Source organism: Oryzias latipes, chromosome 3 (genome assembly GCF_053564925.1).
Source record: "Oryzias latipes strain Hd-rR chromosome 3, Olatipes_Hd-rR_3.1".
Lineage (NCBI taxonomy): Eukaryota > Metazoa > Chordata > Actinopteri > Beloniformes > Adrianichthyidae > Oryzias > Oryzias latipes.
The window spans coordinates 26,216,712-26,244,311 of record NC_136239.1 but is presented as its reverse complement, the minus strand read 5'-3'; the positions used below and the strand labels follow the sequence as shown (position 1 = coordinate 26,244,311).

General features: G+C 38.7%; 1 protein-coding gene and 1 long non-coding RNA gene across 4 annotated transcripts; both read left to right on the top strand.

Moving 5' to 3' along the window:
• The first annotated feature begins 1,319 nt into the window (after nt 1-1,319).
• LOC144990985 (uncharacterized) lies at nt 1,320-6,115 on the top strand. Its single transcript, XM_078944540.1, has 6 exons — nt 1,320-1,366; nt 1,670-1,746; nt 3,374-3,447; nt 4,987-5,014; nt 5,151-5,250; nt 5,679-6,115. The coding sequence occupies exons 4-6, from the start codon at nt 5,007-5,009 to the stop codon at nt 6,045-6,047; spliced, it is 477 nt and encodes a 158-aa protein (XP_078800666.1). The 5' UTR covers nt 1,320-1,366; nt 1,670-1,746; nt 3,374-3,447; nt 4,987-5,006; the 3' UTR covers nt 6,048-6,115.
• Nucleotides 6,116-6,595: 480 nt separating this feature from the next.
• Nucleotides 6,596-27,600, top strand: LOC105357208 (uncharacterized). Of its 3 annotated transcripts, none has more exons than XR_013654866.1 (4): nt 6,596-7,221; nt 22,726-22,856; nt 22,938-24,348; nt 24,446-27,600. It is a non-coding gene; the product is annotated as an uncharacterized LOC105357208 (long non-coding RNA). The 3 variants fall into 3 exon arrangements; XR_911236.4 differs by lacking the exon at nt 6,596-7,221 and having other exon boundaries at nt 11,214-22,856; nt 22,938-23,020; nt 24,239-24,348; XR_002293219.3 differs by lacking the exon at nt 6,596-7,221 and having other exon boundaries at nt 11,214-22,856.

The window sequence follows — 27,600 nt, the reverse complement described above, 5'->3', positions numbered from 1 at the left end:
GAACTGCAGACTGTGCATTCAAAATCCCGTTCTCGTTTGTGAATCTCCCCGTGTGTGTGAGAGATTTTTCTACGGTGAATATTGAGACTCATCTGACGGAGCAGGCTGACTAATCTCACCATTGGCTAGTGAATCTGTCAATCAAACTCATCGGCAAAGCTGGCGGGTTCGCTTTTAGCCAATCGAATGGCCCCTTACACTCTTCACTTTCAAAGTGACGAGGGAGGGAGCTGTTCTGCACAGCAGTTGAAAGGACGCGGGCGGCAAACATGGCGGAGAGGTCTTCTGAACGGGATCAGTCTCAGCCCGTAAGTAATGCATTTATTTGATTATTATTCCCTCGTTGTACGTCCTGTAATGTTATTGAACACTAAGTTGAAGCGTTCTCCTTAGCCAAGTGACATGTGTGAATGCTTTATGAACACTGCAGCCGAGTCGTTTGCAGAGTACCCCCACCGCAAATTAGCTTAGCTTTGTTTTGCTTAGCCTGTGCAAGTTGTGTCTGTGTGAGTGTGAGTGAAGTTCAAGCCGGTGTCGGTTCAAGCTAGCGTCTATAGCCAATGATCTGTAGGTTCTTAACATGATTCAGATAGAACTAAGGGGAAAACATGCCGGATTTACAGCAGCAAAGAAAGTTTAATAAAAAGTATCGATTAAGTATTAAGTATTGTTTAAACACTGATGCTATGCTAACTAGCTAGTTGTTCCGTGTGCTGCCTTTATGTAAACGCGATCCGGGTTAAAGTTAGACACAGCATTTTCACAACCCAGACTTTAAGACGGGGTGGACTGTGCAACAAAGTTAATTCATATGACATTCATGAAAACGACATTTTTTAAATATAACATACATGAATCCACTGTTGAATGAAAGAAGCCTCATTAAGTTTCTAACGTTAGAACCCGTATTCATTGTGATGACCAGCCCTGTGAGATTGTGTCAGAGTGACAGCCACTAAAATCCCCGTATCTTTACTTCCAATGACGTAATGACAAGAATCCCAAACATTATGTTTTTAGGCTGTTTTGTAGTCGATAAGTAGTCACAGAAAGGGCGGATGGGAGAAATCAGCTGTCAACAGTGATTTGAGTAGAAGTTACTGTAAGTATTACACACAGGCTTCCTGTGATCAGTGTCTTGTCTCTGATTTTTTTTAAAGCTGTTCTTTACTACAAGCTCAAGTAATCATAGCAAGAAGAATTCCCCTTTCATATATTTGAAAATTATGTAATTTAAGATCAGACAGCTAAATTATCTAATCCGTGTTTTTATTTATTCTCTAGGAATTACTGAATGTGACAGCGTGACAATCTTTTGTTCCTCGTTCCATCAGGCAATACAACTCTCTGGCACGGCATCTTACAAGTCATTTCTTTTAATTTTACCCACTGATTTTCCAATTATTTATCTTTTTTTATCAATCTTTTTATTTTGTGATATTTCTATATGTAATGCATGTGTGTTTATGTGTTTTTTTAAGATGGCCATTTTTAAAAAAATTTTCCTCAGGGATTATTAAATACCCTTCTATTCTATTCTATTTCATATTTTATCATCCTATTGTATTACTGTTTTACCTGTCAATTGGGAATTTAGCATTTTTGCCCCTGTAAATATCTGTCAGTTGAAAGTATTTGTACTTGTATTCCATGTATCCTGTACCTGAAGATAGCAGAGAACAACTGTGCAGACACCCACTTGGCCTTCTTCAGTGACGCTGTGAACGTTTATGGCTTTCCTCTGAGGTATTCATGTTATTCATAAAGAAATATTTTATTCACATATCAGGCAGTATAAGTACTTGGTTATTTGTACAAAAATAAAATTACCGGTACTTTTTTTAGACTCCTCTCCATAAACAAAGGCAACTCTAAAACTTTCCCCTCATGAATAACATTTTACCCCCCCCCCCTTAACAGTCTCTCTCACCTCATTTTTTCCCCCAGTGATACATGTAACCCACTCCTGCAATTTTTTTAACCTAGAAATTCTACTTATTGGCATCATACATAAGAACATTACATTTTAAATTGATGTGTACCGTATTGGCGATGCATTTGTAATTATGTGTTTGAGACATGATTTTCATGTTATTGTCAGGGTGAGAGGAGATCACGGAGGAGAAAATGTGGGCATAGCCGAGTTAATGCTCACAGTACGTAGAACTGACACAAACGGCTCAGGGGTTGACATAGCCCAGAAATTTGCACTGGCCCACAGGGCCAGTAGTTTTTGAAAGTTACTGGCCCGACACAGCGCACAGCGAGACCCGCCGCTCCGCAGGTGCTTGCAACTTTAGGGGGGTCCGGGGGCATGCCCCCCCGGAAAATTTTAATATGGTGCAATTTGGTGCATTCTGGTGACATCTAGCACTTATTTCTACACTTTTCAATGACTAAAAATAGAGCATATCAAACTTAAATCTGCTCTCGTCTGTTTCAGATGTTTTGAAGAGAGCGCTGCAGTGTAGTAGGTAACACTAGTTAAGAAGTTTTCATGCTGCTTCTAATCACTGCTATTTCACATTTGTTCCTAATCAATAGTTAAGAAGTTTTATTGACTTTTTTGCTCTGACTGCCTTAAGGTTCTGCTTTTTGTTACTGTTGCAAAGTTACATTTACTTTTTAGTTACTTTAGTTACCTAATTAAATGAAATAATTGAAAAATTAAATACAATTAAATTACTGAGATCATTCAGTTAACTAGAAATACTTACTGCTTACAGTGTTGTAAAGAAAAACTAAATTAAGTAGTTTGACCTTATACTCCATTTGACTCTGAGATTCAGGTATTTTGAGTTGCCTTTGATTCTTTAACATTCAGCTTAAAGCTTAGTGCATACAGTTTCATCTTCAATGCATTCATTAAATATCTTGCTGTCCATAGCACTAATTCCACCCGTCACTCCATCCAACATATTCCTATCTATTCCTGCCATGTCTTCCACATCTCTGACATGCTTCAGTCTCTCTTCAGTGACTGTGTCGGATTTATAATCAAATGTAATAATAACCCACTGGCTTGTGCCTTCGTTGTTGCTGTTTAACATTGTTTTGTATTGAATTGTTACATTCAATAAAGTTTGAAAAAAAAAAGTAGTGAGCGCGTGCCGCGTGGTGCTCAGCAGTGAAAGCCGCGCGCGCGCAGGCGGGAGAGAAGGAGAAGTGATCAAAGGTTTCCCATAGAAACCCTTGAAGTCTGAACACAGGACTAGCAGAAAAACTAAATTATGAAGACGAGGTAAATCTACACGTTTTCGCAAAATATACTTTATTGAAAAAGGTGAAGAATATATAAACCGTTAGATATTTTAGTGGCCCGAGCGGACAAGTGAAAAGTAAAGTCTTGTGGTCCGTACTGCTCGAAAAACAGGACCGGGCCAGCGGACAAATGGCTATGTCGAGCCCTGCGGCTTCATTGTGGGAAAAGTGTACACACAATCAACGGTGAGTTGAACCTAGTTTTAGAAGCTTTAATATATACACAGGGCTCCAGACTGCGTCCATTTGGTCGCATTTTGCGACCAAAATTTGAGAGTGTGCAACTGAATTTTACACCCAGTCGCACATGTGCTACCAGTAAATTTGCCTCCTCCACCCTCCGTATTTTTTAAACATTAAACATGAAAGGAGCACGTCAATGATCGATGAAATGAGAGATGAAATCATCAATGAAACGCGAGCGCACACGCACGCAGGCAGACACACACACTCGCGCGAATACTCATGAGACTGGAGCACACGCGAGCACACACTCGCGTTTCATTGAGTGATGCCTGAGGCGGCCAATGCGTGTGAGAAGAATAGGGAAAGTCACTGCAAGTGGCTAAAATGTGTGGAGGGGCGGGGCCTAGAGATAATCGAGCGCGCGTAAACATCCGTGGGAAGGAAACGGAGACAAATATCATCACAACCTGATATGTGCGTCTGAGCTATGAGCAAGCGAACTATTGATTCGTTCTTCCGACCTGCAGCTAGTGTACCAGTGCCAGAGTGTACAGCAGGGGTCTCAAACTCGCATGAAATCGAAGCTGCAGCGAGACTGAAAGAGACCAGGAATTAGGAGTTGTCCTTAACATTCAATTTCGTTTTAATATGCCTCTCCCCCTAAGTATGAGCTGTGATATTACATCTTTTATAATTATTTTAATGTTTTGTAATGGATGTAGCCTCATTTTAATCAGTTGGTATTTTAAATTATTTTAATTGATCAGTGAACTACAAAAAACCCATCAGGACGCATGTCCCATAATGCATTGTTTTGTAGTCTGTAGGGCAGCTTTTAGTCAGTTCAATACTAAATTTCCAGCTGCGTTCGCTCTGATTGGTGTCTTGCTCTCACCCCTTTCTTGTGATATTTTTGTTTTGATTGACAGGTGATGTTGGAGCAAAAACAAAAATATACGTCACACACCAGGTGATCTGTGCAGTGTTGCGTCCATCTGGGTGATCTCAAACACGCTTATTGTGCATCTTGGCTGAACCTATTTGGTGTCGCCAACATGAATTTCCATCCTCTAATATTTACATACATTTAAGTATTGTTTGAAACTGTGAAATTACGAAAGGTTACTACGGTAATTACTAAAAACTTTTTTTTATTTTATTATTATTTTAAGTATGGTATTTTTTTTACTTAGTTGTACTGTCGTGACAGCGATGGTGCTGTCAGTTTACCTTCATGTTGCATCTTCAAAAGTGCAGAATAAAATATGACACTGAATTAGAAACAGCACATTGTAATTTCTGCATCTATTGTTAAAGTATTTATTTTATAATACAGTGAAAATTAGTAGATTTGGTTAGAATGTTGATTTACGGTATGCGCCCCTAAATTTTCTGGTTGTGCCCCTAAAATTTTCAGTTAGGGTCCACTGTGCTCCTAGTGAAAAAAGTTAGTCTGGAGCCCTGATACATAAAAGTGAATGATGTATTAAAAATAAATCTGACAATATAATATTTCTTTTTGCTTTTTTCCAAATACAGGATTGAGCCCCTCTGGTGTGATGTCTTCGTGAGTGTTACTGGTTTATATTACAACATCCTGCACTCTCCTGAGGACCAAGACTTGCTCAATATCAGTCACATCACGTATTCTGCTGCCATTACATTTTTCTACCACACATTCAGGCCAGTTTGGATGTCTTTAGTGACGCGTGGGACAGCCATCCAATCAGGACGGAGCAAAGCATGACACCAAATCAGCTGTGGCAGTTGGGCTTGACCCAGAACCCTGTTTCTGATCCCCGGGTAAATGCTTTATTTAATCTCACTGTACTGGACAACTGATTTGTGTGCAGTTTGACTAAAGTGGAAAGTATCAAGAAGAGTATCATGAAATCATAATGACTACAGTGAATTTTCATCGAAAATGAATGAAAAGGATTATTGTTGTGTGGTGCAAACAATTTCCCTAAATTGTTTGTTTGTAGGAAGAATAGCACATCTGCAAGTTCAAAATGCATCACAATGCATGGCATTATGAGCTATCAGATGTACTAATGTCACTACTTTGTTAAGGTTCACTTATTTGCAAATTATAAACAGTTATGGAGATATGAGGTCTGCCTGCCAGCAACAATATAAGTTATTATTAGTCGGTCACTGTTCCTACATAATCTAAAACACAAAAAAAACAGTGCTGTTCATAAACAGTATCTTTTTTTTTTTTTTGTCAGGGTATGCTGGTTCCAGAGATTGAATGGGAGGAGAGTGGATCCATGGCTGAACGTCATCCTGGGATCAATGTCCCGGTATGGGACAGTCCTCTTTTGGGTCCACAAATGTTGGAACTGCAAGAGGACATCAACCCATTGTGGAATTCAGACCGTTTGGGAGTGGACCTACATCTTTACTGTCCAGTGTGTTTAGAACTTAATTTAGGCGACATAATTACATACAGAAGAAGAGAGACTGAGGGGAGCAAGACAGAGTTCAAACCAATACTGCTGTATTGTTCAAGGGACTTCATTGTATGTAAGGATGTTATGAAAATTAGTTCCAGTTTAAATAAAATTCAAATCAGTAGAGATCCCACATTTGCTTAAATTTTGATGTTTTAATCTGTCCATGTTTTCACTGAATTTTACTCTGCAATAAAGGGTGAATGTTTGCACTTTGTTGTTCTATGACCATCTTTTGTTGTGTAGTATTTAACCAGCTATAAAACCCAGATAGATGAGGATCTTTTTTGCAAGGGTGACCTGGCCAAGAGGTGTATATGTATATGGTTACAATATAAAATCAATGACATTTGAGTTATTAAAAAAATAAAATTAAGGTCAAGCAAAGTGACTTCGGGCTGAGCAGGGGAGGTGTATTGGGTATCTGTGATTGACAGTGAGATGAGCCTTAGGTAATGTAGTCCCACTGCGTGGTACGGAGCAAAGTGATCCGACAAGCCATGCTAAGGCTAACACGCTAACGACCGACTGGTACAGAATCAAATATGGGCGGGGCTTTTGCCACCCGCAGAAAGCGTAGAGAAAGTGTAAGGGGCCATTCGATTGGCTAAAAGCGAACCCGCCTGCTTTGCCGATGGGTTTGATTGACAGATTCACTAGCCAATGGTGACATTAGTTGACCCACTCCGTCAGATGAGTCTCAATATTCACCGTAGAAAAATCTCTCACACACACGGAGAGATTCACAAACGAGAACGGGATTTTGAATGCACAGTCTGCAGTTCGAATGATCTGTGAGTTCACATCACATGTGTACCTAAAAATCACGTTTGTGAAGCACTTACTGTGTATTTCTGATACATTTATTGTGAATTTCTAAAATGTTTTTTGTGAAACACAGTGTGCACATTTGTGAGAAACACTTATTGTGCATTTGTAAAACATTTAGTGTGCATTTGTGAAACACAATCTGTGTGTTTGTGAAACACAGGGTGTGTATTTCCGAATTTATTTTTCACATTTGCATAAAATGACATTTGTGAATCGGAGCGTGTGCATTTGTAAAACAGGTTGTGTGCATTTCTGATTATTGAGACTGAATTAACTCCATAAGGCAGCGACAGAAGGAGGCGTTGCCTTGGGCGCTCCTGGATGAGGCAGGAGAGGGGATGCGCGGGAGAGGAAAAAGGAGGGCTGCTCGGCCGGCTTATGTGCTCTCTCTGAGTTCGAGCCTTTTCCAGAGCAACGGTGTCCAGCTTGATTAGTTACCGTTTGCGACAGCAGTTTCCGACTACGGTCTGAAGCCTGAAGCTGAAAGGTAACACGCTGATGGGGCTTCAGCTGTCCTCGAACAGCAAAATAACAAAAGCACCTTAATAAGTCATGTGATCTCAGTTGGTGGTGTCCTGAGTTGACGTCACAGACGTACGACTCGCATTTACTGGGGAATATCCGATTTGTCTGCTTACGTGGCACATGCAAATGCATGTATCCTTATCGTATCCGATTTATTTTCACATATGAATGAGGCCTGAATCAGATCTGAGAAAATCTGAATCTATGCGCTTTTGTCCTGCTTACACGTTCACCGGTCATATCTGATCTGTGCCACATGAGAGGAAAAAATCGGAATTGGGTCACTTGAACCTTGCAGTGTAAATGCGGCCTTAGATGACCCCACCCTTACATTGACGTGTTCTCCCTACCATGATAAAGGTGGAAAGATTTCATGCAATCCATAGACACCAGTGAAGATCACAAATCATTGAAGAAAAATGGTTCAGCACACTGTCTAATGGGTCTAGATGACCCAACTCCCAATGTTAAAAGTGCCTAGGATAGCACAAGAGTTAATGCAATTTGATTCATTTTGGTTCAGAAAGCTTTGGTTTCTTCATTACTGCCTAGCAGCACTTCTAAATAGCTCTTTAGAGTACCGCAAATACTAGACTCGATAACTTTTATCTTGATTACTATTTTCTAAGAAAACAGGGACAAAAATATTATAAATCTTGAATTATTCTACACCCACTTGAATAACTTGCGATAAGCACAAATTATTATGAAAAAATTAGAACATGTTGAGAAAAATGTATCAGAGCAAAAATGGTTATTTTGACTTATGGAATTACTAAATAATAGCTGTTTATTTCTGAATAGAAGTCTATAGGATTTTGGCTTCTTAGAGCCCGTGGGTACTTCTTGTTTGGAACATGAGGGGGGGTTAAGTATATCTTGCACTTCTTCAGAAGCCTCAAGAGCAAAAAATGGAGCCTGAAACCTGATAGGGCCATTTTTGAAGAGAATAGACTAGAACAACGTTTGTTTTTGTATTTGCTCTTTTTTATTTGGCATGGTCAGTATATTTTGAAGACACATTGTGTATCTTGTACAGGACTGAAAAAAATTACTTTCTAAGCATGTTCTTAGCCTGATTCAATGAAGTTCATTGTGTCTATAAGTTCTATTAAGCACTTAAATTATTTTTTATCAGACACTGGGTTTGTTTTGTGTAAAACCTACCGACATGTTTCGGCGGAATGCCTTCCGCCTTCGTCAGGGTCGTCATCAGATGGTGGCGTGTGACGTCTTTAAAAACAGCTGATTTGTGACTGAGGCGGAGTCACCTGTCAAACTTTGACAAGTGACTCCGCCCCTTGATGTCCGTCTTTCTCTGGAGGATGTTGCTCCAGGTGTGAGAGAGCAGGAAAGCCCCCTCATCCCGGTTCATGGAAGTGTGGGCTCGTTTTCTGATCTCCACCGCCTCCATGATCCATCTGCGGTGTCTGTTGTCTTCGGTGCGGAGGACTTTGGCCTTTTCCCAGTCCATGATATGGTTTTCTTGTTTGCAGTGATCCATTATGGCTGATTTCATGTTTTCTTGAACTGCCTGTTGTCGTCTGGCTCTTGTTAGTATTTTGTTTGTTTCCTTTTCGCATTCTTTTTGATGTTCTGTTTTTCTTGTGATGAAGGAGCGTCCTGTTTCTCCGATGTATGTTTTATTGCAGGTGTGACATGGGATTTCATAAATGACATTGCATTTTTTATTTTGTTCAATCTTATCTTTTGGGTGAACCAGTAGTTGCCTGAGTTTTTTATACGGTTTCACTGGGGTGCTGATGTGATGCTTTTTCATGGCTCTTTGGATGCGTTCTGTGATTCCCCTGATGTATGGCAATGTAACCATTCCTTTGTTTTCTGTTTTTTTCCTCAGATTTTCCTTCTCTACTTCCTTGCATTTCCTCTGCTCCACCTGTGTTTGTCCCTTTTTTATGGCCCATTGAGGATATTGACACCTGGTTAGTGCATTTTTTATGTGTTTCTTCTCCTCCGTTTTGTCCTCCCCGTCCGTTACCAGCTCTGCACGCTCAAACAAGGTTCTTACGACAGATATTTTGTGAGTGGTAGGATGTTCTGAGGTCCATAATAAATATTGGTCTGTGTGAGTTGGTTTCCTGTGTACTTTTATTTTTATGTCTTTGTTTTCCATGTGTCTGATGTTAATGTCCAGGAAGTTGATGGAGTTGTCTTTTTCCTCTTCATGTGTGAATTTGATTTGTCCCGTATCGTCCATCGGGTTCAAGTGGTCTGTGATCTCCTGCGTGTGTCCTGCTTTGATCTTTTCCAGAATGTCGTCGACGTAGCGTTTCCACAAGGTTGGACGGCATTGCTCTGGTGCGGATGTTATTGCTCTCTTTTCCAGGTCCTCCATGAAAAAGCTGCACATTGTGGCTGATAGTGGGTCGCCCATGGGAAAGCCTTCTTTTTGTCTGTAAATTGTGTTGCGGTATTGGAAATACGTGGATGTAGTAATTAACTGGAGGAGTTGTGTAATGTCATTAACTGTAAGGTTTGTGCGTTTCCTTAGTGATTTGTCTGCTGTTAACTGTTCCTGCACTATTTGTAGAGTGGCTTCTACTGGAGTCCTAGTGAATAATGATATTACGTCATGTGAAATGAATATCTCGTTTGCTTCCATCTTTGTGTTTTTGAGTTCTTCTGCCAGCTGTTTTGCATTTTCACAATGGTAGTCTGTGTTTCCTAGGAGGGGTTTCAAAATATCGGCGATGAATTTGGATAAGTTGTATGTTACTGATCCCATGCTGTCTATTATGGGCCTTAGTGGTGCTCCAGGTTTGTGTATTTTTGGAGTGCCATAGATCCGGGGGATGATGCTGGCTGTTGGTATGAGATGGTTATAGGTTTGTTTGTCTATTTTCTTTTCCTCCTGTAACTGTTTGAGTATAGTCTTGAGTTTTCTCTTCTTTGCTTCTGTGGGGTCTCTTTTCAGGACCTCATAGGTGTTCCGGTCTTGAAGCATCTCATTAATTTGTTTTTCATATTGTTCTGTGTCCATGATGACCGTGGTTCTGCCTTTGTCTGCTGGTAGTATTGTAATTTCTCTATTGTTTTTCAGATTGTGGATGGCTGCCATTTCTTCTTTGGTTATGTTACTAGGTGGTAATTTTGCGGTTTTGAGAATGCCTGCTATTTCATTGCGTAGTGCTGCCTTTTCTCCTGGGTCCTGTATTTTTTCACATGCTAATTCGGTGGCTACGATGAACTCCTCATGCGGGATCTGTTTTGGGGTTATGGCGTAGTTTAATCCGTGTGATAATACACTGCGTTCAGCTTCGGATAGTGTGTGTTTTGATAGGTTGGAAATCCATTTATCATTTATGGTATTTTTTAGTTCTTGCTTTTTTCCTGCTTTGGCTATTAGTTTTTCAAGTTTTTCTATGTGGCGTGTTTTTGTTTTTTCGTACTCACTGCTGTGCACGTTGCGTAGATGTCCTCTCAGGTTTTCCTCTGTTTCTTTGTCAAGCGAGTGTCGCTGTGTGAAGTCCTGCAGTTCCCGTTCCAGCTGTGTTTCCAAAATGTTGATCTTGTTTGTTGTGCACCGGATTCTTTCTTTGACCAAAGCCCTCCGCACTCTTTTGATCATCCGCTCTGCGTTGTCGGTTCTGATCGGGTTCTTTATGTTGAGACTGGTTGGAATAATCCCTTCATCCCGGCAGCGGAGGTTAAACCGCAAATGGTTCCTCTGGCGTGCCCGTTTACGTTCCAGTTTTTTCCAGACGCCGGAGTTCTCTCATGCATAATTGTCCGAAACTTTTTCGTAATGATTCAATGAAGTTCATTGTGTCTATAAGTTCTATTAAGCACTTAAATTATTTTTTTATCAGACACTGGGTTTGTTTTGTGTAAAACCTAACGACATGTTTCGGCTGAATGCCTTCCGCCTTCGTCAGGGTAGTCATCAGATGGTGGCGTGTGACGTCTTTAAAAACAGCTGATTTGTTAGCCCACACTTCCATGAACCGGGATGAGGGGGCTTTCCTGCTCTCTCACACCTGGAGCAACATCCTCCAGAGAAAGACGGACATCAAGGGGCGGAGTCACTTGTCAAAGTTTGACAGGTGACTCCGCCTCAGTCACAAATCAGCTGTTTTTAAAGACGTCACACGCCACCATCTGATGACGACCCTGACGAAGGCGGAAGGCATTCCGCCGAAACATGTCGGTAGGTTTTACACAAAACAAACCCAGTGTCTGATAAAAAATAATTTAAGTGCTTAATGTTCTTAGCCTGTTTCAACAAATTATACAAAAATCAATAAACTTTTGTTTTTTAGTTATTTTTTAATAATTTCTTTGTTATGTATCTATTTTGTTATGGAAAGCACTTTGAAACGCTTTGTAGCAGGAAAAGTGCTATGCAAATAAAGTTGAATGTGAATTTTAAGTAAAGAAAATGTAAATAAATAAATCAGAACAAACACTTGTACGGGATTGGACAGTGACAGAAATTAAGGACAGGTACAATGTGAAGCATTTAGAGACTTGACACAAGACTTGGCAACAGACAGGAGATGAACCAATCTGACACCGACTGCAAGCCTCACAAGTGAGTGCAATGACACTGGTGTATTTCTTTATTTTTCCTTCTGGTCAGTGCTCATTTTGGACAATAAAAACTCACAAGAAGATTTAAAGAAATATATAGTATGCTTGGATTAAAACTAGCAACCTTTGTAAATTTTCTCAATATGTCCATCATTTTTCTTTTTCCATAGCGTCTGCCCTTTTACCTAATTACCATCCTTTTTTTCCCCTATGTTTTATGTCTCTCTTCTCTGGACTGAAACAAACCAAAACTAAACTAATAATAAAATACAAATAATATAAAACACAACCCCAGTGCAAAATCGATTTCCTAGGCTAACACATCCACTCTCTGTGGTTCTCCAGGATTTTATTCTCTGCCTTTAAGCAGCCATCATTAATTACCTTTGAAGCATTTTGGAAGCATTCAACACCGCTTCACTAGAAATAACCTCGAGATTTATTTTTTTATTTCAACTGTTAGAGTTCCATCCAATGTTCCGCAAAATAAGTCTTGATTTATCATCTAATCCACATCGCACATTCAGCTGTCCCCGCATGTTCATTTTTTTTTAGAACTCCTCATTATAAGTATTTGTCCATTGTGAAGTCAAGGATTTAGCGCATTCACAATGCAACATTCTTATGGGTATAACACACTGCACACAATATGTTGAAAAATACTCCACAGAAATAGCCTGAAAGCCTTTTATACACTGTATTTATTCAACTTGGCAATTTTGAAATACCATCTAGTTAATTAGTTTAAAAAAATGTTGGCTTTCAAACACTGATTATACTGTAAAGGATTCTTTAAGAGACATTAGGCTTTTTTTTGCAGCAGATAAGCCACAGTTGGGCTGGCATGAGAGCTAATCATCACATTGTTCCTGATGAATAGCCAGCCAAAACGATTATAGACTCTACAAAAACTCTTAATTAGCAAAATCTCTTCCTCAATCAAGTATCTAAATTACATTTGTACAGTTCAGTGATTACTGACCAAAAGCATGATTCGTGAGCTGTGAGGAATAAGATGGCCCATAAATGGTCCCACTGAATGGCTGACCACTCCCTGAATGAATCATGTTCTAATAATTAAATTGTGTGGCATACCAAGAGTGTTAACTTTAGTGGATGCGCACCGAGTGATTCTGACTTCTTAAAGGGCTTTTAAAGAAATTAAGTGATGGGCTTCGACAATAATTTCTCTTTTCTGGGTCATTGATTGTTCTCTTTTTGGCTCCTCAAGACACATTTTACTCTTCCACTTAAGATTTATATTCTGGGACCCTTGGCTTCATGTCCATAACCTCAGACTACTCAAGCCTGTAAAATATGCATAGCACTGCATTGATGTTAATTTTCAAATGTTGTATTTGAAATGTTTAGCCCAAGCCTATTTTTCAGAGTTTTTGCTTTGCTGTTTGAAATAAATAATCCACTTCACTACTGCAGAGGAATTCAACAGAAAGATTACTTCCAAAGAAATCAGCCTTTAAAACCTTTTATGTTTGCATATTTTTATATAGCTTACAAAAACATAGATTGTTCAAATAAATATTTCAAACTATCAAAAATATTAGAACCTTTATATATTTTTTTAAATAAAAGCCTGTGGATACAGAATAACCAGAAGCTTTTTTTAACAATCATTAACAGTAATCCATTGTCCCAAAATATAGCATAATATAGCAGCAAGTGAATTAGGCTCATCAGCAACAGAAAATTTATGTCTCAATACATCACAGTGACAATGTTTGACCATATATCACAATTTGACTATATGGATAAAGTATGCCTATCTATCAAATTTTGCAAATCCTCACCTTTATTTGAATGATCCTTTTCTGCCAAAGGTATCACTTTTTTCCTGCTAATGGTGGTGCTTAACCTTTAAAATGACAAGCTGGTCCCGATATCCTAAAGTACACCTAAAAATATTGTAGACGTTTTCATGTTCCTTGTCTTGGATGCAGGATTTAAGGAGATGATGTTGTATGAACTGAGAATGTCAAAATTGGACATTGTCTTATCTTTCTTTTTTTTTTCTGCTGGCCTGACAGTTTGTTAGGATCTGGCTCTCTAACTGAGCACCATGCAGGATTTGAGACCAAAGTTCCTCTTGATAAGTAAGTAGAGCTGTAAACCAGCACCATTCATCATCTTCAACCCTTCACTCTCGCTGAGTGATACATCTCCCAAGCTGTTTGTATCAAAAATTACTCATAAAGACAGATTAGGGCTAAATCAGAACTTTCATCTCCTGAAATCCCCAACGTATCATCAAAAAACAGCTCTCTGGAGCTGAGGAACCAATGATCAACGAGCATTTCCAGCATAAGGCCAAAGTATCCTGTGTGCCATGAAGCTTATTTTATAGAGTCGGTGATAGATGTTGAGAGAAACTTAAGCGACCCTTGTGCTGGTGTCAGCATCTGACCCCTCTGCAGTGAATAAACTATCAGAAGGAGAGAAAAGGAGCACTGGTGAAATATGAAAGGGACTTGCATGCCTGACAATCTCATGCGCGCTATGTACCATTCCAGTTATAGAAAGTACATGCCATCTGTGAAAATTGGTTGCAAAACAGAAAGAATGTTGATTTTGTCATTTAAATCACCAATATTTTAACTGTAAGATTTTTCTTTAGATCATCCCTGAGTTTTTACTACAGGAAGTTTAAGGCTGACAGCTACTCATTCTACATTATAATAGATGAAATAAATTTTAATTTAAAGAATTCATATTATTTTTAGTAAACATACATCCACAGGCAAAGCTTGTGGCTCAATTCTGCTGTTTTCCTGCCAAAAAATATAAAGATGTTCTCCATCATCAAAGTTAATCTTTTAGGACGGTGCTGGAGACCCAGTGGAACAATAACCACACTGCCCTCCACACCCCCTTTATAATATAGACACTGCCCCAAATGAGCAGTTGAGGTTGTCATATAAAATTGAGACCTATTGGTTGTAATCAGAAAAGGCGACAGGCCTGTCCCCTCGGAGAGCAGGTCACCTCTACACCACCTTCCTCCTGTTCTGCTCTGTTCAGCCTTCATGAGTCCCATGTTTTATTCCCTATTTCTGTCTGCTCGCATTGGCCTTGTCATTTTTCACCCCGCTGACTGATTTCTGGTTACACTGTTGAGCTGATCCCTTTATACGGCTCTTAGCCCTGTCTGGCTTCATGACATTATCATATGCCTTTATCACTGCCATCAATACTTCTGTTTCCATGTTGGAACTGGAACTGGTTTAACCATTCAAATAAAAAAATTAAAGAAAAAAAATGGATTTACAGGGTTTTTGTTGATCAGAGCAGAAGCTTTGCATTGTAGCTCATTCGGTTTATAACTAATGGAGCATTACTGCAAAACCACTGCTGTACTGACTTACTGATTTTGTTCTGTCTACTGAAGTTTTCGATGACTGCTTTAGCATCAACTTGTACAATTTGTTATGGCAATATTACCTGTAATGCTCTTTTTGTCATCAACCCATTCTTCAACGTAGGCATGTGACGAAAGCTTTATTAATCACTGCCCATAAAACTCCACATGTAGGTATGTTTATGTAAGTATGTCAACGTGATACCAGACATGTTTTTAGAACAATACAAGTCTATGAGATATGTTACCTCTATGGAATTTTACAAACTGGCTCATATTTGCTGCAGAAAACATAGCATCACCTTGTTGAAACCTCACCTCTGTGACAGCTGTAAGCAGGTGCTATTTAATATCGTACTCTAATTTTCTTTTTATACTATTAGCTTTATTTTCATGTAAAGAAAAGTATCCATGGTATGTGGGGAATATATATTACACATTTGTCCTGTAAGAAGTTTGGTTCCATCATAGTTTGGTTCCTCTACTAGAAGCCTGGGAGTTTGAGGGTCCTGGGCAGTATGTTAGCTATTGCTATGTCTGCACTCATCTGGACACAGATATCAGATGTTGTTTCTGGTATCTGCCAGAGACATTCCCCCAATTTTTGTGTAAAAGTTCAGAGACAGTGGCATCTTTGGTAGGTGCCGCTCTTCCTGGGAAATGTTGTCTGTGTTCTGTTGGTCTACAGTTTCAACCACTTCAGGATGTGTGAGGCATCAAGTTGTAAGCTTTCTTGCAATGCAGTGCACAGGTTGGTGTGTCTGGTCTTGCAGACCCAAGTGAATGCTCTATCTATCAGGTGGTGCTTTGCTCTTTTGGTGTTTTTTTCCAATCGATTTTTGGTTTGTGCTCTTAAAGTACTCAGCTAAGGCTCAAAGTATTGGTTTTGCAGTCCACAATGCCTTAGCTATAGATAGTTCGTTGTACTTCTTGGGAATCCCTTTATTCATTACACCTTTCTTCTGCTCCAATAGCCGGTTGACTTCTCCATGGTCTTTATTTCCAGCCTCTGTTTTCATGGAGGATACTGCTTCCTATTTGAGGTATTTATCTTGTACACAAGCATCTAAAGCATCAATGCTGCTGTTGTACCTTTTGGCTTTGTGGTCTCAGTGACAGTTGTGGCAGGAACAGTAGTGCTGAATTCACATACTTTAGTACACCCTCAGAAGGTACTTCAGTTAATCTTGGTTATCCACCCATGTTGTTTGGGATCATCAATCTGTAGTAAGATTCTCTTGTGTTAAGCCTAATTCAGCTTTGTCACTGGGACTCGAGACGCTCTCTCAGAGTTTGAGGATGATTATACGCATCAGAGGTAAGCGGCGTGAGGCATCGTGTCTTGCCTAAGGTCCTCTACTAGAGGTTTGCTTGAACTGGAATTTAAACCTGGGTTCTGGGTACTGCTACACTATTGAAGCTGTTTCCTGCAATACACATTATTATGTCTTTATTAATAATTTTTTATTAGGTTAATTTTATGTTAAACATTCTTGGGCAAAAACTAAAGGAAAGGGGTTATGTGATAGAAAATGTCTGCACCTGAATCATGTTTTTTTTAACTTACAACTGTCTTGGCCTTTTATCCTTTGTGTTTTTGAAATCAAAACAAAAGCAAAAATGGAAACTTATATGATAATACAGATGGATATCACCAAACAATGAGCGTAAAAAGCTGACCAAAAGGAATTGCGATAGCCTGTCCCAACTATCATGTAGCAGAGGCAGAATATGTCCATTGTGGTAATTATCTCTATTACTCTATTCTTCTTTTAATGCAGTTTAGTTCTTATTGAATGTGCTTCTTCTTGCTCACTGCAGATTTATCAACACTCTCAATTGGAAAAGACAAAATCCAATACGTCAAAAGGTAGAAATAAATTCTAGGTCATGTTTGAGGCAGAAATACTTTTCACGTACTGAGTAGCTAATCAACTTGTTTTGATAAGACAAATGAAAAAATAAATAGGGTTTTAGCATTATTGGTCAAATGTTTAAAGTTGCTCATGAACATTAATTTTAAAAATGTCTAATTGCTTATATTCTACAGTCATTTTTTCCCTAATTTGCTTGAATTTCTGTATTCTGTGCATGCTCAGTTGTTGTATACACACATTAGTTGGTTAATTGAGTGTGGTCACACTTTTCAGCTTCTTGGTGGATGAAGGCAAGTGTCTGTAGGCAACCATCTTGGTTGTGCATGTTCATGAACAGGTTGCAACTTGATAGAAGTGCTAAATTTTAGCATGAGAGGTGCAGAAACTTTGTCTAACAATGGCCTGATTTAGAATCACAAGAGCACTGCACAGGTAGCAATTACTATTGGCATCACACTATTTGCAGTTAAGTAGTTCGTTCTTATAGTTCTGTAATATTTAAGTACTTGCAAATGTGAGCTGGTTACAAATTAGGGTAAGTCATGGTTAAACTTTGACAAACTGGAATTTGGTGGGTTTGTTTATCAGGAGACAATGGTGGAGGACACATCTCTCTAAACTTTGCTCAATGTACTGTAAAATATGTCCTCACTTTGAACTTACAAAATTAATCAAAAGAAATACTCTAACCTCTCTGAATTTGTATTTTTAAAAGTAACACACATCATTATGTAATGTATGTTATGAGGTAAAAATTAATACAGCCGAGTGAGCAAAGTGAAGGTATGAATTTTTTATTGACATTTGCAGCACTTGTCTGCCCTCTGCTGGACACCAAACTACAACTGAGCATTTTTTTAACTTCCTCACAAAGATTTTGATTGACGTTGTTACGGCTAAATTTAGAATTTTCATTTTCATCTTCTGCCGTTTTATCCCTTTTAGGGTCACTGGGCTACCGGAGGCTATCCTAGCCACTTGTGGGACACCATGGACAGTTTGCCAGTCTGTCACAGGGGCACACTCACACACCCATTCATGCCTAGGGACAATTTAGATTACTCAATGGAGCATGTTTTTGGATGGTGGGAGGAAGTGGGAGACCCCAGAGAAAACTCACACATGCACAGGGAGAACATGCAAACTCCACACAGAAAGGTCCCCCATTGATGTTCTGTTCCAGGTCCCCCAGCTGGGACTTGAACTGGGGGCCTTCTTGCTGTGAGACAAGGGCGCTAACCACTGCGCCACCGTGCAGCCCAAATTTAGAATTTTAGAGAATGAAAACCCAAAATGATTTCTTTTTTTCTTTTTTTATCATTTCTTTTTTTTTAATCACACACTATTCAAATGTTTTGAACTTAGCCTCAGTTATGTCAGGTTCCTTTGACTTGTGGCTGATTTAGATTTCAGGTTGAGGCTTATGTGGCGTCTGTTTTATTTGACCCCAAACACATCAAACACGTGAAAATGTATAGAGAATTAGATAACATATTGATGCTGTTGTACTTATTATTTTTATTCTATTGATTTATGAAGCCTCATTGTTTCATTTTCTTAAATTATTAAACATGTTTTTGCACCTTTGTTGAAAGAAGAAGCTGCATAATGTCTGACCTTAGGACTAATCATTTGTGCCTTTAAACATTGCTTGTTTTATTTACCTCTCTTATCAGAAAGACAGATTCAATTTCTTCAGAGAAGAAACATTTTCTTAACTTAACCAAACCAATAAGAAATAGGTTAAACTGTCATATCTTGCATGGAAGCTCCCATCAGGTGTGGGTTGAGAAAATGAGCAGGAACATGGACCAACACATAAGCGTGGTTCAGAACAGGGTTGGATGGAACACTGAAAGAGGAAGCCACTAGCTCTCGGTTTATTATGAGAAACTTTAAGTTATACTTTGTAAAAAATATAGTATATAAATAGTATAAGTAAAGGACATGTGATTAAAAACTGCTTTCTCAAACACATAGTTAACAAGTTATCTGGTGTCAAATAAGCATATTTTAAAGCGATGTAGATGGAAAATATTTAGCTAAATGCAGGGATGTAGCAACAATAAGTGTTTTGAAATGTCAGCTGTTTTTTTAGCACATCAAACAGTGAATCTCCAGCCTTCTTTTTTTGTCAGCAAATATGCCAATTATATGTTTGACTGTCCTACAGGTCAGTTTAGAATTAGGAAAGTCTTGTGTTGAAATGTGAGGACAGTCATGTAAAGATTAAAAAGAGACTGATAAGCTGAGTTAGATGTGGAAGAGACCAAAGGGTGAAGAAATGTTCCCGTTTAGAAAGAATGGAAGAACTATAAGAGTTAAAATAAACTATTTTTATTGGTGTGAATGAGATCTCGTTGACTTGGATTTTTAGACAAAGAATGTATGCACCGTGAGATGAAATGCAAGAAAACAATCTTTTAAAACTTTAATAAGGCTTTTGTAACTAAGTCGCTAAAAGGTTCAGGAAGTAGTTTTTGTTGCTCACAATGAAGATTTTTAGTATTAAGACTTATAACTGTTGATTTATCACTTCATTTATGCTTACTTATTTAATGATCCAGTTTACATATTTTGAAAATAACTGAATTAACTTTGCAAAAAGCTTCATGCCAAAAAAGTATTTTGGATTTTCATAGTCAAGACAGAAAACCAGGTACAACCTTTGTTTCACCTGATCTCTCTTCAAATGGGACTGTGAAACCTTACTTTTGTTAGAGAATGATGCCCCCTAGTGACTGAACAAGTTAGAATCTTGTAATGTTTAAAACTGGATTGTTGTTTTAACAACCTTTGTCAGTTACTTTCAGTTAGAGATTCTAACAACTCCTGTGGTTAGGAAAATGAAGAGGACAAGGGCAGAGCAGAAGACCAAGTGGTGGAAGCTGAAAAAGGTGGAATGCTTTGTAGCTTTTAGGGAGAAGTGGAAACAGGCTTTAGGTATATCAGGATTTTCTTCCAAATGACCGGAAAGCCACAGTTTAAGGGATCATGGATATTTGATGTCCTTCTCAGAACAATCAAGCAAAAAAGACAAGAGGCTGTATAGGGCAACCTGAACCTGCTATGGCTGAAAATTGAATCAGATCATATTAGATTGAAAGTACAAATTGTGTTTGACTCTTGATCAGTAATGGAGGTTGTCTGTCCAGTCACTGACATAACATTTGCACATGGCCAATAATCTCTGGTATCACATATACGATTCTAAGAGTCTAATCATGTGTCCACAAACTTGCAAAAACAGGTCCTAAAAATGCACAAATTTAAGCACATTTAAGAAAAACATCTTGAAATTCTCATCCGTGCATCAATGCGATACACAAAATAAACAATGAGAGATTTGGACATCAGGCTTAACGTTGCTGTAAAGTTGGTATTTTCAGCATAAAAAGCCCATTTAATTGCTTCGTGTCAAAACCGCTCTCTAGGGGTCATTTAAAGAAGTGCAACATATTTTTGTTTCTTTTTGTTTTTTGGGTTTTGTGTTTTCACTTTGAGAAACAGAATGTGGATTGCTTACAAACAAGCAAGAATGCAGAACAAGGATTTTTTTTTTCAAAAGAAAGTAAATTCCTGCATCTGCTCTGCTCACTGAACTTACATGGGTTTCTGTGATTTTCATCATCAGTACGAAAAAATAATTTTCCTTTCCAGAAAGTCGCCACAAATTTGATAAACGTATAAATGTGATGAGAAAGAGCTTTATCGCTTCTGTTTAAGAAACAAGAGATCATCAAGTTCAAACAAGAGTGAGAACCCAAAAACCAAACAAAAAGACTCAGACTAAGACTAATCAGCCAAATAATTAAACGGTCGGTGGTCGATTTGGACAAAAGTTCCTTAATTATTTAAATTTTGAAATCTGATTTTATGTTAAATACAAAAATATTGGCTTCAATCTAAGTGAACTAATATTTCATTTTTATGTTTTCGTTTTGAGCTGACTTTGAAGCCAAATATGTGCAGCAGAGTTGGTAGTTCAAGCAAATTATTTCTGAACCTGCACGGTGGTGCAGTGGTTAGCACTCTTGCCTCACAGCAAGAAGGCCCCTGGTTCAAGTCCTGGCTGGGGGACGTGAAAAACAACATCAATAGGGGACCTTTCTGTGTGGAGTTTTCATGTTCTCCCCGTGCATGGGTGGGTTTTCTCCGGGATCTCCAGCTTCCTCCCACCATCCAAAAACATGCTTCATAGGTTGATTGGCAACTCTACATTGTCCATAGGTATGACTGTGAGAGTGAATGGATGTGTGATTGTGGACATTCTACCCTGCGACACACTGGCAACCTGTCCAGGGTGTCCCCTGCCTTCGCCCATAAGTGGCCGGGACAGGCTCCGGCAGCCCGTGACCCCGAAAGGGAAAAACGGTATAGAAAATGAATGAATTTCTGAATCCTGTTAAAGGTTTTATCTGAACAGTCTGAGTTTGTCTCCTGTTGGTCATGTCACCTTCAACTTTTTGAACCAGAGATGTTTATGTCTTGCTGGGAGCCATCAAACATTCCCATCTCCAATTAAAGCCAAGGTAAGTGTGACCCATGATGAGCAGCTAAAGCCTGATAAAGATCTTTGCTCTCAGTGTGCTTCTGTATGCAGCATCTCCTCCTCATCTTCTCTTTGCTGTGATTTCCCAGGATGAACATGACCATTGGCTCTTCATGGAGGTGGCCATTATGTCCAAACTAAAAGATGCAGCAAGTCAGTCATTTGAAAAAGCAGCACCAGTCGTTCTGCTGGACTGATACAATCTGCACAGCGAACCCACCATAGTTACAGAGAGACCAGTCCCATCTACAGACATGTTGGCTTGTATAGGTAGCAAAGGAAGTTTCCAGCTATGCTCACATCTCCCTCGGCAACTGGCGTTTTGGTGGCCACTTCCAATGAAAAGTTTACATAAATGCACAAAAATGCCCTTTTCGATTTGGATTTGACGTATGGATTTAGTTTGTTTGGTGAACCCAGATGCCACGACAAACCTTTCAATTTCTGCGTTTGTTGTTCAAATAAAGATAAGCCAAGGCCACTCTCCTGAATGATGGCAATCCCTATCCGCTATTGCAAGGACGTTTTTTTCTGTTTGTGCCCAAATTGTGAGATTTTTCAACTGTAAGTGGTGGACATGCACTGGTGGACATGCACTCCTTGTCAAGTGTGAGCACGGTGGGTTAAACGCAAGTTTTTGAACGTGCGTCAAATGCCCATTGTGTTCGTAGCCTCAGATGTTCTTACTCTACTTCTAAAGAAACTTCCTGAGGTGGAAGGTATGCTCATGGCCTGAAATCTAGTTGGTAAAACAGACACTGCACTCCTGAGAAGCAAATTATTGTCAACTCTTTTTCCTCACTTATCTCTTTTAGATCATAATGAAATAGTTGGTCAATACTGCAATAGATTTTCAGGAGAAAAACCTCTTTCATCGGGACATAAAACTCTTGAAAAATCCTGATTGAGACTAAGCTCAGATGTCCCACGTGCTCGTCTCATCAACTTTGGAGTAAGCTGCGTCACCAAGGAGCGATCCTGTTACAAAGTCTTTGCAAGTAACAGATCTGCATCTGCAAATACGAAAACGTTTAACAAGCATAAACTTATTTGAAGCTTGTGTTTTTTGGACATGCCCAATCATGCTCCCCCAGAGTTTCTATTTGACTGCAGCTGCAGAGCTGGACCGACCACGGTGTGGCAGCTGGGTGTGGTTCTACATGAAGCTTTGCATCAATGTGAGCCGTTTTTAACAAGAGCATTTTTCAGAGGGATGGTGAAGATCAGCAAACACCTGTCACAAGGTAAGAAAAACTCTGCTCACTGATTTTTTTTTTGAGCACATGAAGCTCTCATCTTCATCGGTAATTCTCCTTTCTGTTCAGATTTTGAAAGGTTATTGCCAATATGTATGACCATCTACCTGGAGGACTGGCCCAAACTGACTGACCTACTGCTGCATCCATGGGTGAGATGAAATTAGCATGCACACACACACACATGCCAAACATACATACACACACGCACACACACACTTCATATCTATAGATTTCTTTTAGAACCATAGAAAAGTCCAAATTAAAAGTACGCCGTAAGTGTTCTTCTCGGCCACTCCGGTTTCCCCTTTAAATCAGAAATAAATGGCAACACAGAGATTAGCAAACTTGAACAGACCTTAATGTGTGTCGAGGGTTTTTATTGTTTATTTGTTTAATTCAACCAAAAATAATACCGATTAGAACAATATCAGGGTCTAAATTAAAAGTGCACATGGGGTTTTCTCCGAGAATATTGGCAACACAGAGATTGTGAAACGTGAAGTTACATTAGTGTGTGTAGAGGGTCGCAAAGTCTAAATATAAAGTAGAGGGTAGAGGTTCTCTCCGGGTACTCCCCTATTGTCAGAAACTATCGATCTTAGAGGCATTCGGTAATTTTTGCAATTTTAAATTTATTTATTTTTTGTCAGTTCAGGACAAAATTTAAGTCTTATTGTTGGAATTGGTTTCCTGTTGTTACATATTGGTGTTTCCCTTCTTGTACCTTCAAGTTCCTGTTTTTTGTCCCATTGTTATCTTCTTTCTCTTCTTCATTTTTTTTTAAACTGTAAATGTCCTAATGTGCCACTTCCATATTTTTATGAATTTACTCGTTCTTTCCAAGCCTTCTTTCTGGGAGCTTTCCGTTTTACCGTTTGTTATTTCATCCTGGCATCCTTTCTTCACTCTCTATCCTCTTACCAAATCTAAACCATGTCAATCTGGCTTCTCTATTGTTTAATCTCTAAAACATCTAACATGAGGCTTTCTCGCTCCTGACCTTTTATCCTCATTTCTGCCACACTGCTAGTTTCTACTTATATTTGTGAGTCATTATCAGGTGTGGTAGTCAGGGGGAAATTGTCAAACATGAAGGGCAGAGATCCTTGAGGACAGATTTTAGAAAGCATTGCACTAGCCTTGTTAGCTTTGTTAGGACATTGGACCACTCCTTGTAAGACAAAATGCAATATAGTTGGTTAGATTTAGAGCCTAGTGCTATTTGTGCTTCAGTTTGGGTTATGGATAAACGGGTAAGGGGTAGATTAAGTATCAGGGTAGGGGTTAGGCTCTAAAGAATGCATGGAATAATGTTTTGATGTGGGTTACTCACTCATAAGTTGTCTCTGTGTTTGAGCTCTTTTCAGAAACATTTGTTGTGGTTGGAGTGAGCGAGGAGGGAGAGGACAGAACCTGATGAAGACAGATGCTTGGCGGAGGTGACCCTACAGGGAGCAGTTGAAAGACAAAGACTGAGGTGAATAAAACACAGATTTATGTCATTAAGCAAATAAACCCACAAAACAGAAGTTACTGCAGTTTAAACTAACAACATGCTGTTTTCTATCTTCCAGGTCTCCTGCTGCTGTTTGTTCTTTACAGTAGCTTTATTTCTGCAGCTCCTTTAACCCTCCAGCCATCGATGGAAAGGAGATCTCTCTTTGAATTGCCTTTCCCGAGGGTTCTTCTTAAATTGGCTTTACATGGAGTTTTACCTTGTCTTCACGGAGAGCTAGAGCTGGGGAGTAGCGCGCACAACCCACAATGGGTTGTTTAAATTATGATTGGCATTTTAAAAAACTGTAAATAGAAGTTAAAATTGTAAAGCTAAAAGTAACAGATCTAGTTAGACACCTTAAATATGAAGATTTTTTTTTTTTTTATTAAAAGAAATTATTAACAGAGGCAAGTTCAATTATACTTCCACCGACCAGAAATACCTAGAACAAGAAATATTGTTTTGTTTTTTTGTTGTGAAATAAAAAATAAAAAAACTCAAAAAGATAAACATGCATGCTGTAAAAAAAGAAAATATCTCACTCAAAAAAAGGTTAAAAAATATTGTAAAGATTGTAAGAAAAATGCAAACAAGGAAAAGCTCCACATGCTGCAAAAGGGAGTAAAAAAACACACATCTCAGGATTATGAACATACTTAGAGGCAACAATGGACAAGAAACCCATTCAAGAAAAGTTCAAGAGAAAGTGGAATTTTAAAAAAAAATTTAAAAAATGGACAAGGATAAAAAACCAATACATTCAGCACATGTAAAATGTTGTTTCTCTTTCGGCTTTTCCCATAAGGGGTCGCCACAGCGAACGAGTCGCATGGTAAACTTGGCAATGTTTTACGCCGGATGCCCTTCCTGACGCAACCCTCTCAAAGCAACCGCACATGTAAAATAAAAAGTAAAAAAATCTCAAAATAATGAACATTTATGCTGGCAAAAATTGGTGGTTGTGAAAGAATAAAAAACCCAATTAAAAAACATCTACAATAATTGAGATTTTTACAGAAATAAAAAAATGACAGCAAAAAAGAGGAAAAGAATTGCACCACACTTGGCAGCTAGTCCATGGATGGTGCCAAATAAAGCCCCTGCTGGATGGATCAGAGATGAAGTACGGAGTACAGGCAGTGTTGAGGGCTCCCAACATCAATTGCCCCAGAGCGCTGCAACTGGGGCATGGAGAGAAGCAACAGCAGAGGAGAGATCTAGAACAACAGCGTACATTCTACAAAATCAATGTCCAAACTAAAAATCTTGCATTGAGTAAAAGGAAAAAGTATTGAGAACATTTTTGTCAGATACAATGAGCTGTTTCACATCACCTTTAACTTGCCTAGGAACACAAACATTATATTGCGAAATACGTAAAAAAAAATGTCTCTATACCCTTTGACTCTTGCATTCCAAAAATATTTGAACTGTCTCCACCAATCAAGTATAAAGGCCCAAAGATAAACATCTTCAGTCTAGCCAATCAAACATGTTGCAACTTTGCACCCTTGGATACAATTTCTTGTGGTAGTATGGTAGTGATGCCATCATGGGTGATAATTCCTTCATTATCACAAAAGTCACAGTTAAAAATCAGTCTGAGTCTTTATTTAAGCAAAGGTAAAGTTTTGTTCTTCTTGCAAAATTGTACCCAAAGAAAGACTTGAAATTGTGGAAAATAACAGAACAGAAAGCAGGTAAAATTAAAAAAAGAAAAGAGACGCAAATGAAGTTACCAATAGTCGCAATAAACTGAAAACTGAACTAAAATAAAATAATTGTTGTTCTTTACCCCAAGAAAGTAAAACCTCAGTGTACCAACTTTTTCTTTCTCATTTTTAAATTTAACTTTATAACATGATGAGCGTGAATATATTGTTGGTCATTTTTGTAGAAAATGTCTCAGGTATGCTCCTATTGTATATTTGCTTAGGTTTTGCAGTTGCTCTTGCAAAAACATGTTCTGTATGTATAGTAAAAATGTTTAGTTCCAACATTACTTAATGTAGCTTCTTCAGTAATTTTAAGCGGTTCAGGAGCCTGAACAGTACTTCAAAACTAACGGGGAAAAAATAACACCAATTCTTTCCAGAAACAATAAAGTGTGATGAGGCAACATGACAGGGTGAAGGAGAGCGCTTTAATGTGGCTAAGATCCTTAACAAAACAAGCTGGTTCTCGCTGATATCTTGTAATTATGTGTGGTGTACACCAGATCAAAGAGCCTCAATGTGCAGTGCTGCCAACTAGCGGTCAGGGGATAACTGGAAAACAAGAGTCAGACCCTGATAGAAGCTCAAATAATTGAATAAATATCCTCCTGATAGTATTTTAAATCGGTACAAATATCACCTAATGAACTATCGCGATACATCGCGGAATCGATTTTCCCTACCCCCATATTCACTAAGGTTGGGAGCAAACAATCAACGTACTATATTCTGAATGAAAAGAAGAAGAGAAGGCATGAGGGGGTAAACAATCTGCTCCTGAGAGGAGGACACCCCCTGTTGTCAGAGGCATGTTGGTGCAGTGTGAGATGATCAGGGTTCTGTGATGACAGGAGGTCCTAGTCCTGGGACTGAAGGTAATTTTTTTTATTTTCATCATTCAATTCAATTAATTTAGTTTTATTTATATAGCTCAGAATTATTGTCTCAATGGGCTTCACACCGGTAAATGTAAAAATCCTAAAATCCTTTACAAAATATAATAGCTGATTCCTTAACTAAACTAAACAGATTTAGCTTAACTGGGCATCCCTGCCCTTAGATCCTCTGCTTCTTTAAGGAAAAACTCCTAAAAAAAAAAGCCTGATTCCAGAGGGGAAAAAATAAGAAAAATATAATCACCCCACCTTAGGTAAAGGTAGGATCATGTGAACGAAGACGGACATTTTCAAGATTTTGATGGCTTTTATAACAGAGCGATGAAAGTAATTATTTTTTTGAGCTTTCCTTTATAATCATAAACATTATAAACATATAAACAAACACAACATCTGTCTTCCCTTGTTCTTAGCTAGTGCTACTCATATAAAACCTGAGGAAGTTATGTTTTAGTCGCGGTGACCTGAAGGGAAAACTGACAAGTCCAACCTGCTAAGTGAGTCACTGAGGCTTGGAAATGTTAATGAGAAAAGACATGACATATTGGTGCCATGGCATGCACATACAACATGTAACAAGCACTGATTAATGCCACAGAAATAAAGCCTTTAAAATGTTT

What these genes read in the sequence shown, in the direction of transcription:
- LOC144990985 (XM_078944540.1), top strand. An exon ending in ACCCTGTTTCTGATCCCCGG is followed by an intron (nt 5,251 to 5,678) that starts GTAAATGCTTTA and finishes TTTTTTTGTCAG; the next exon opens with GGTATGCTGGTTCCAGAGAT.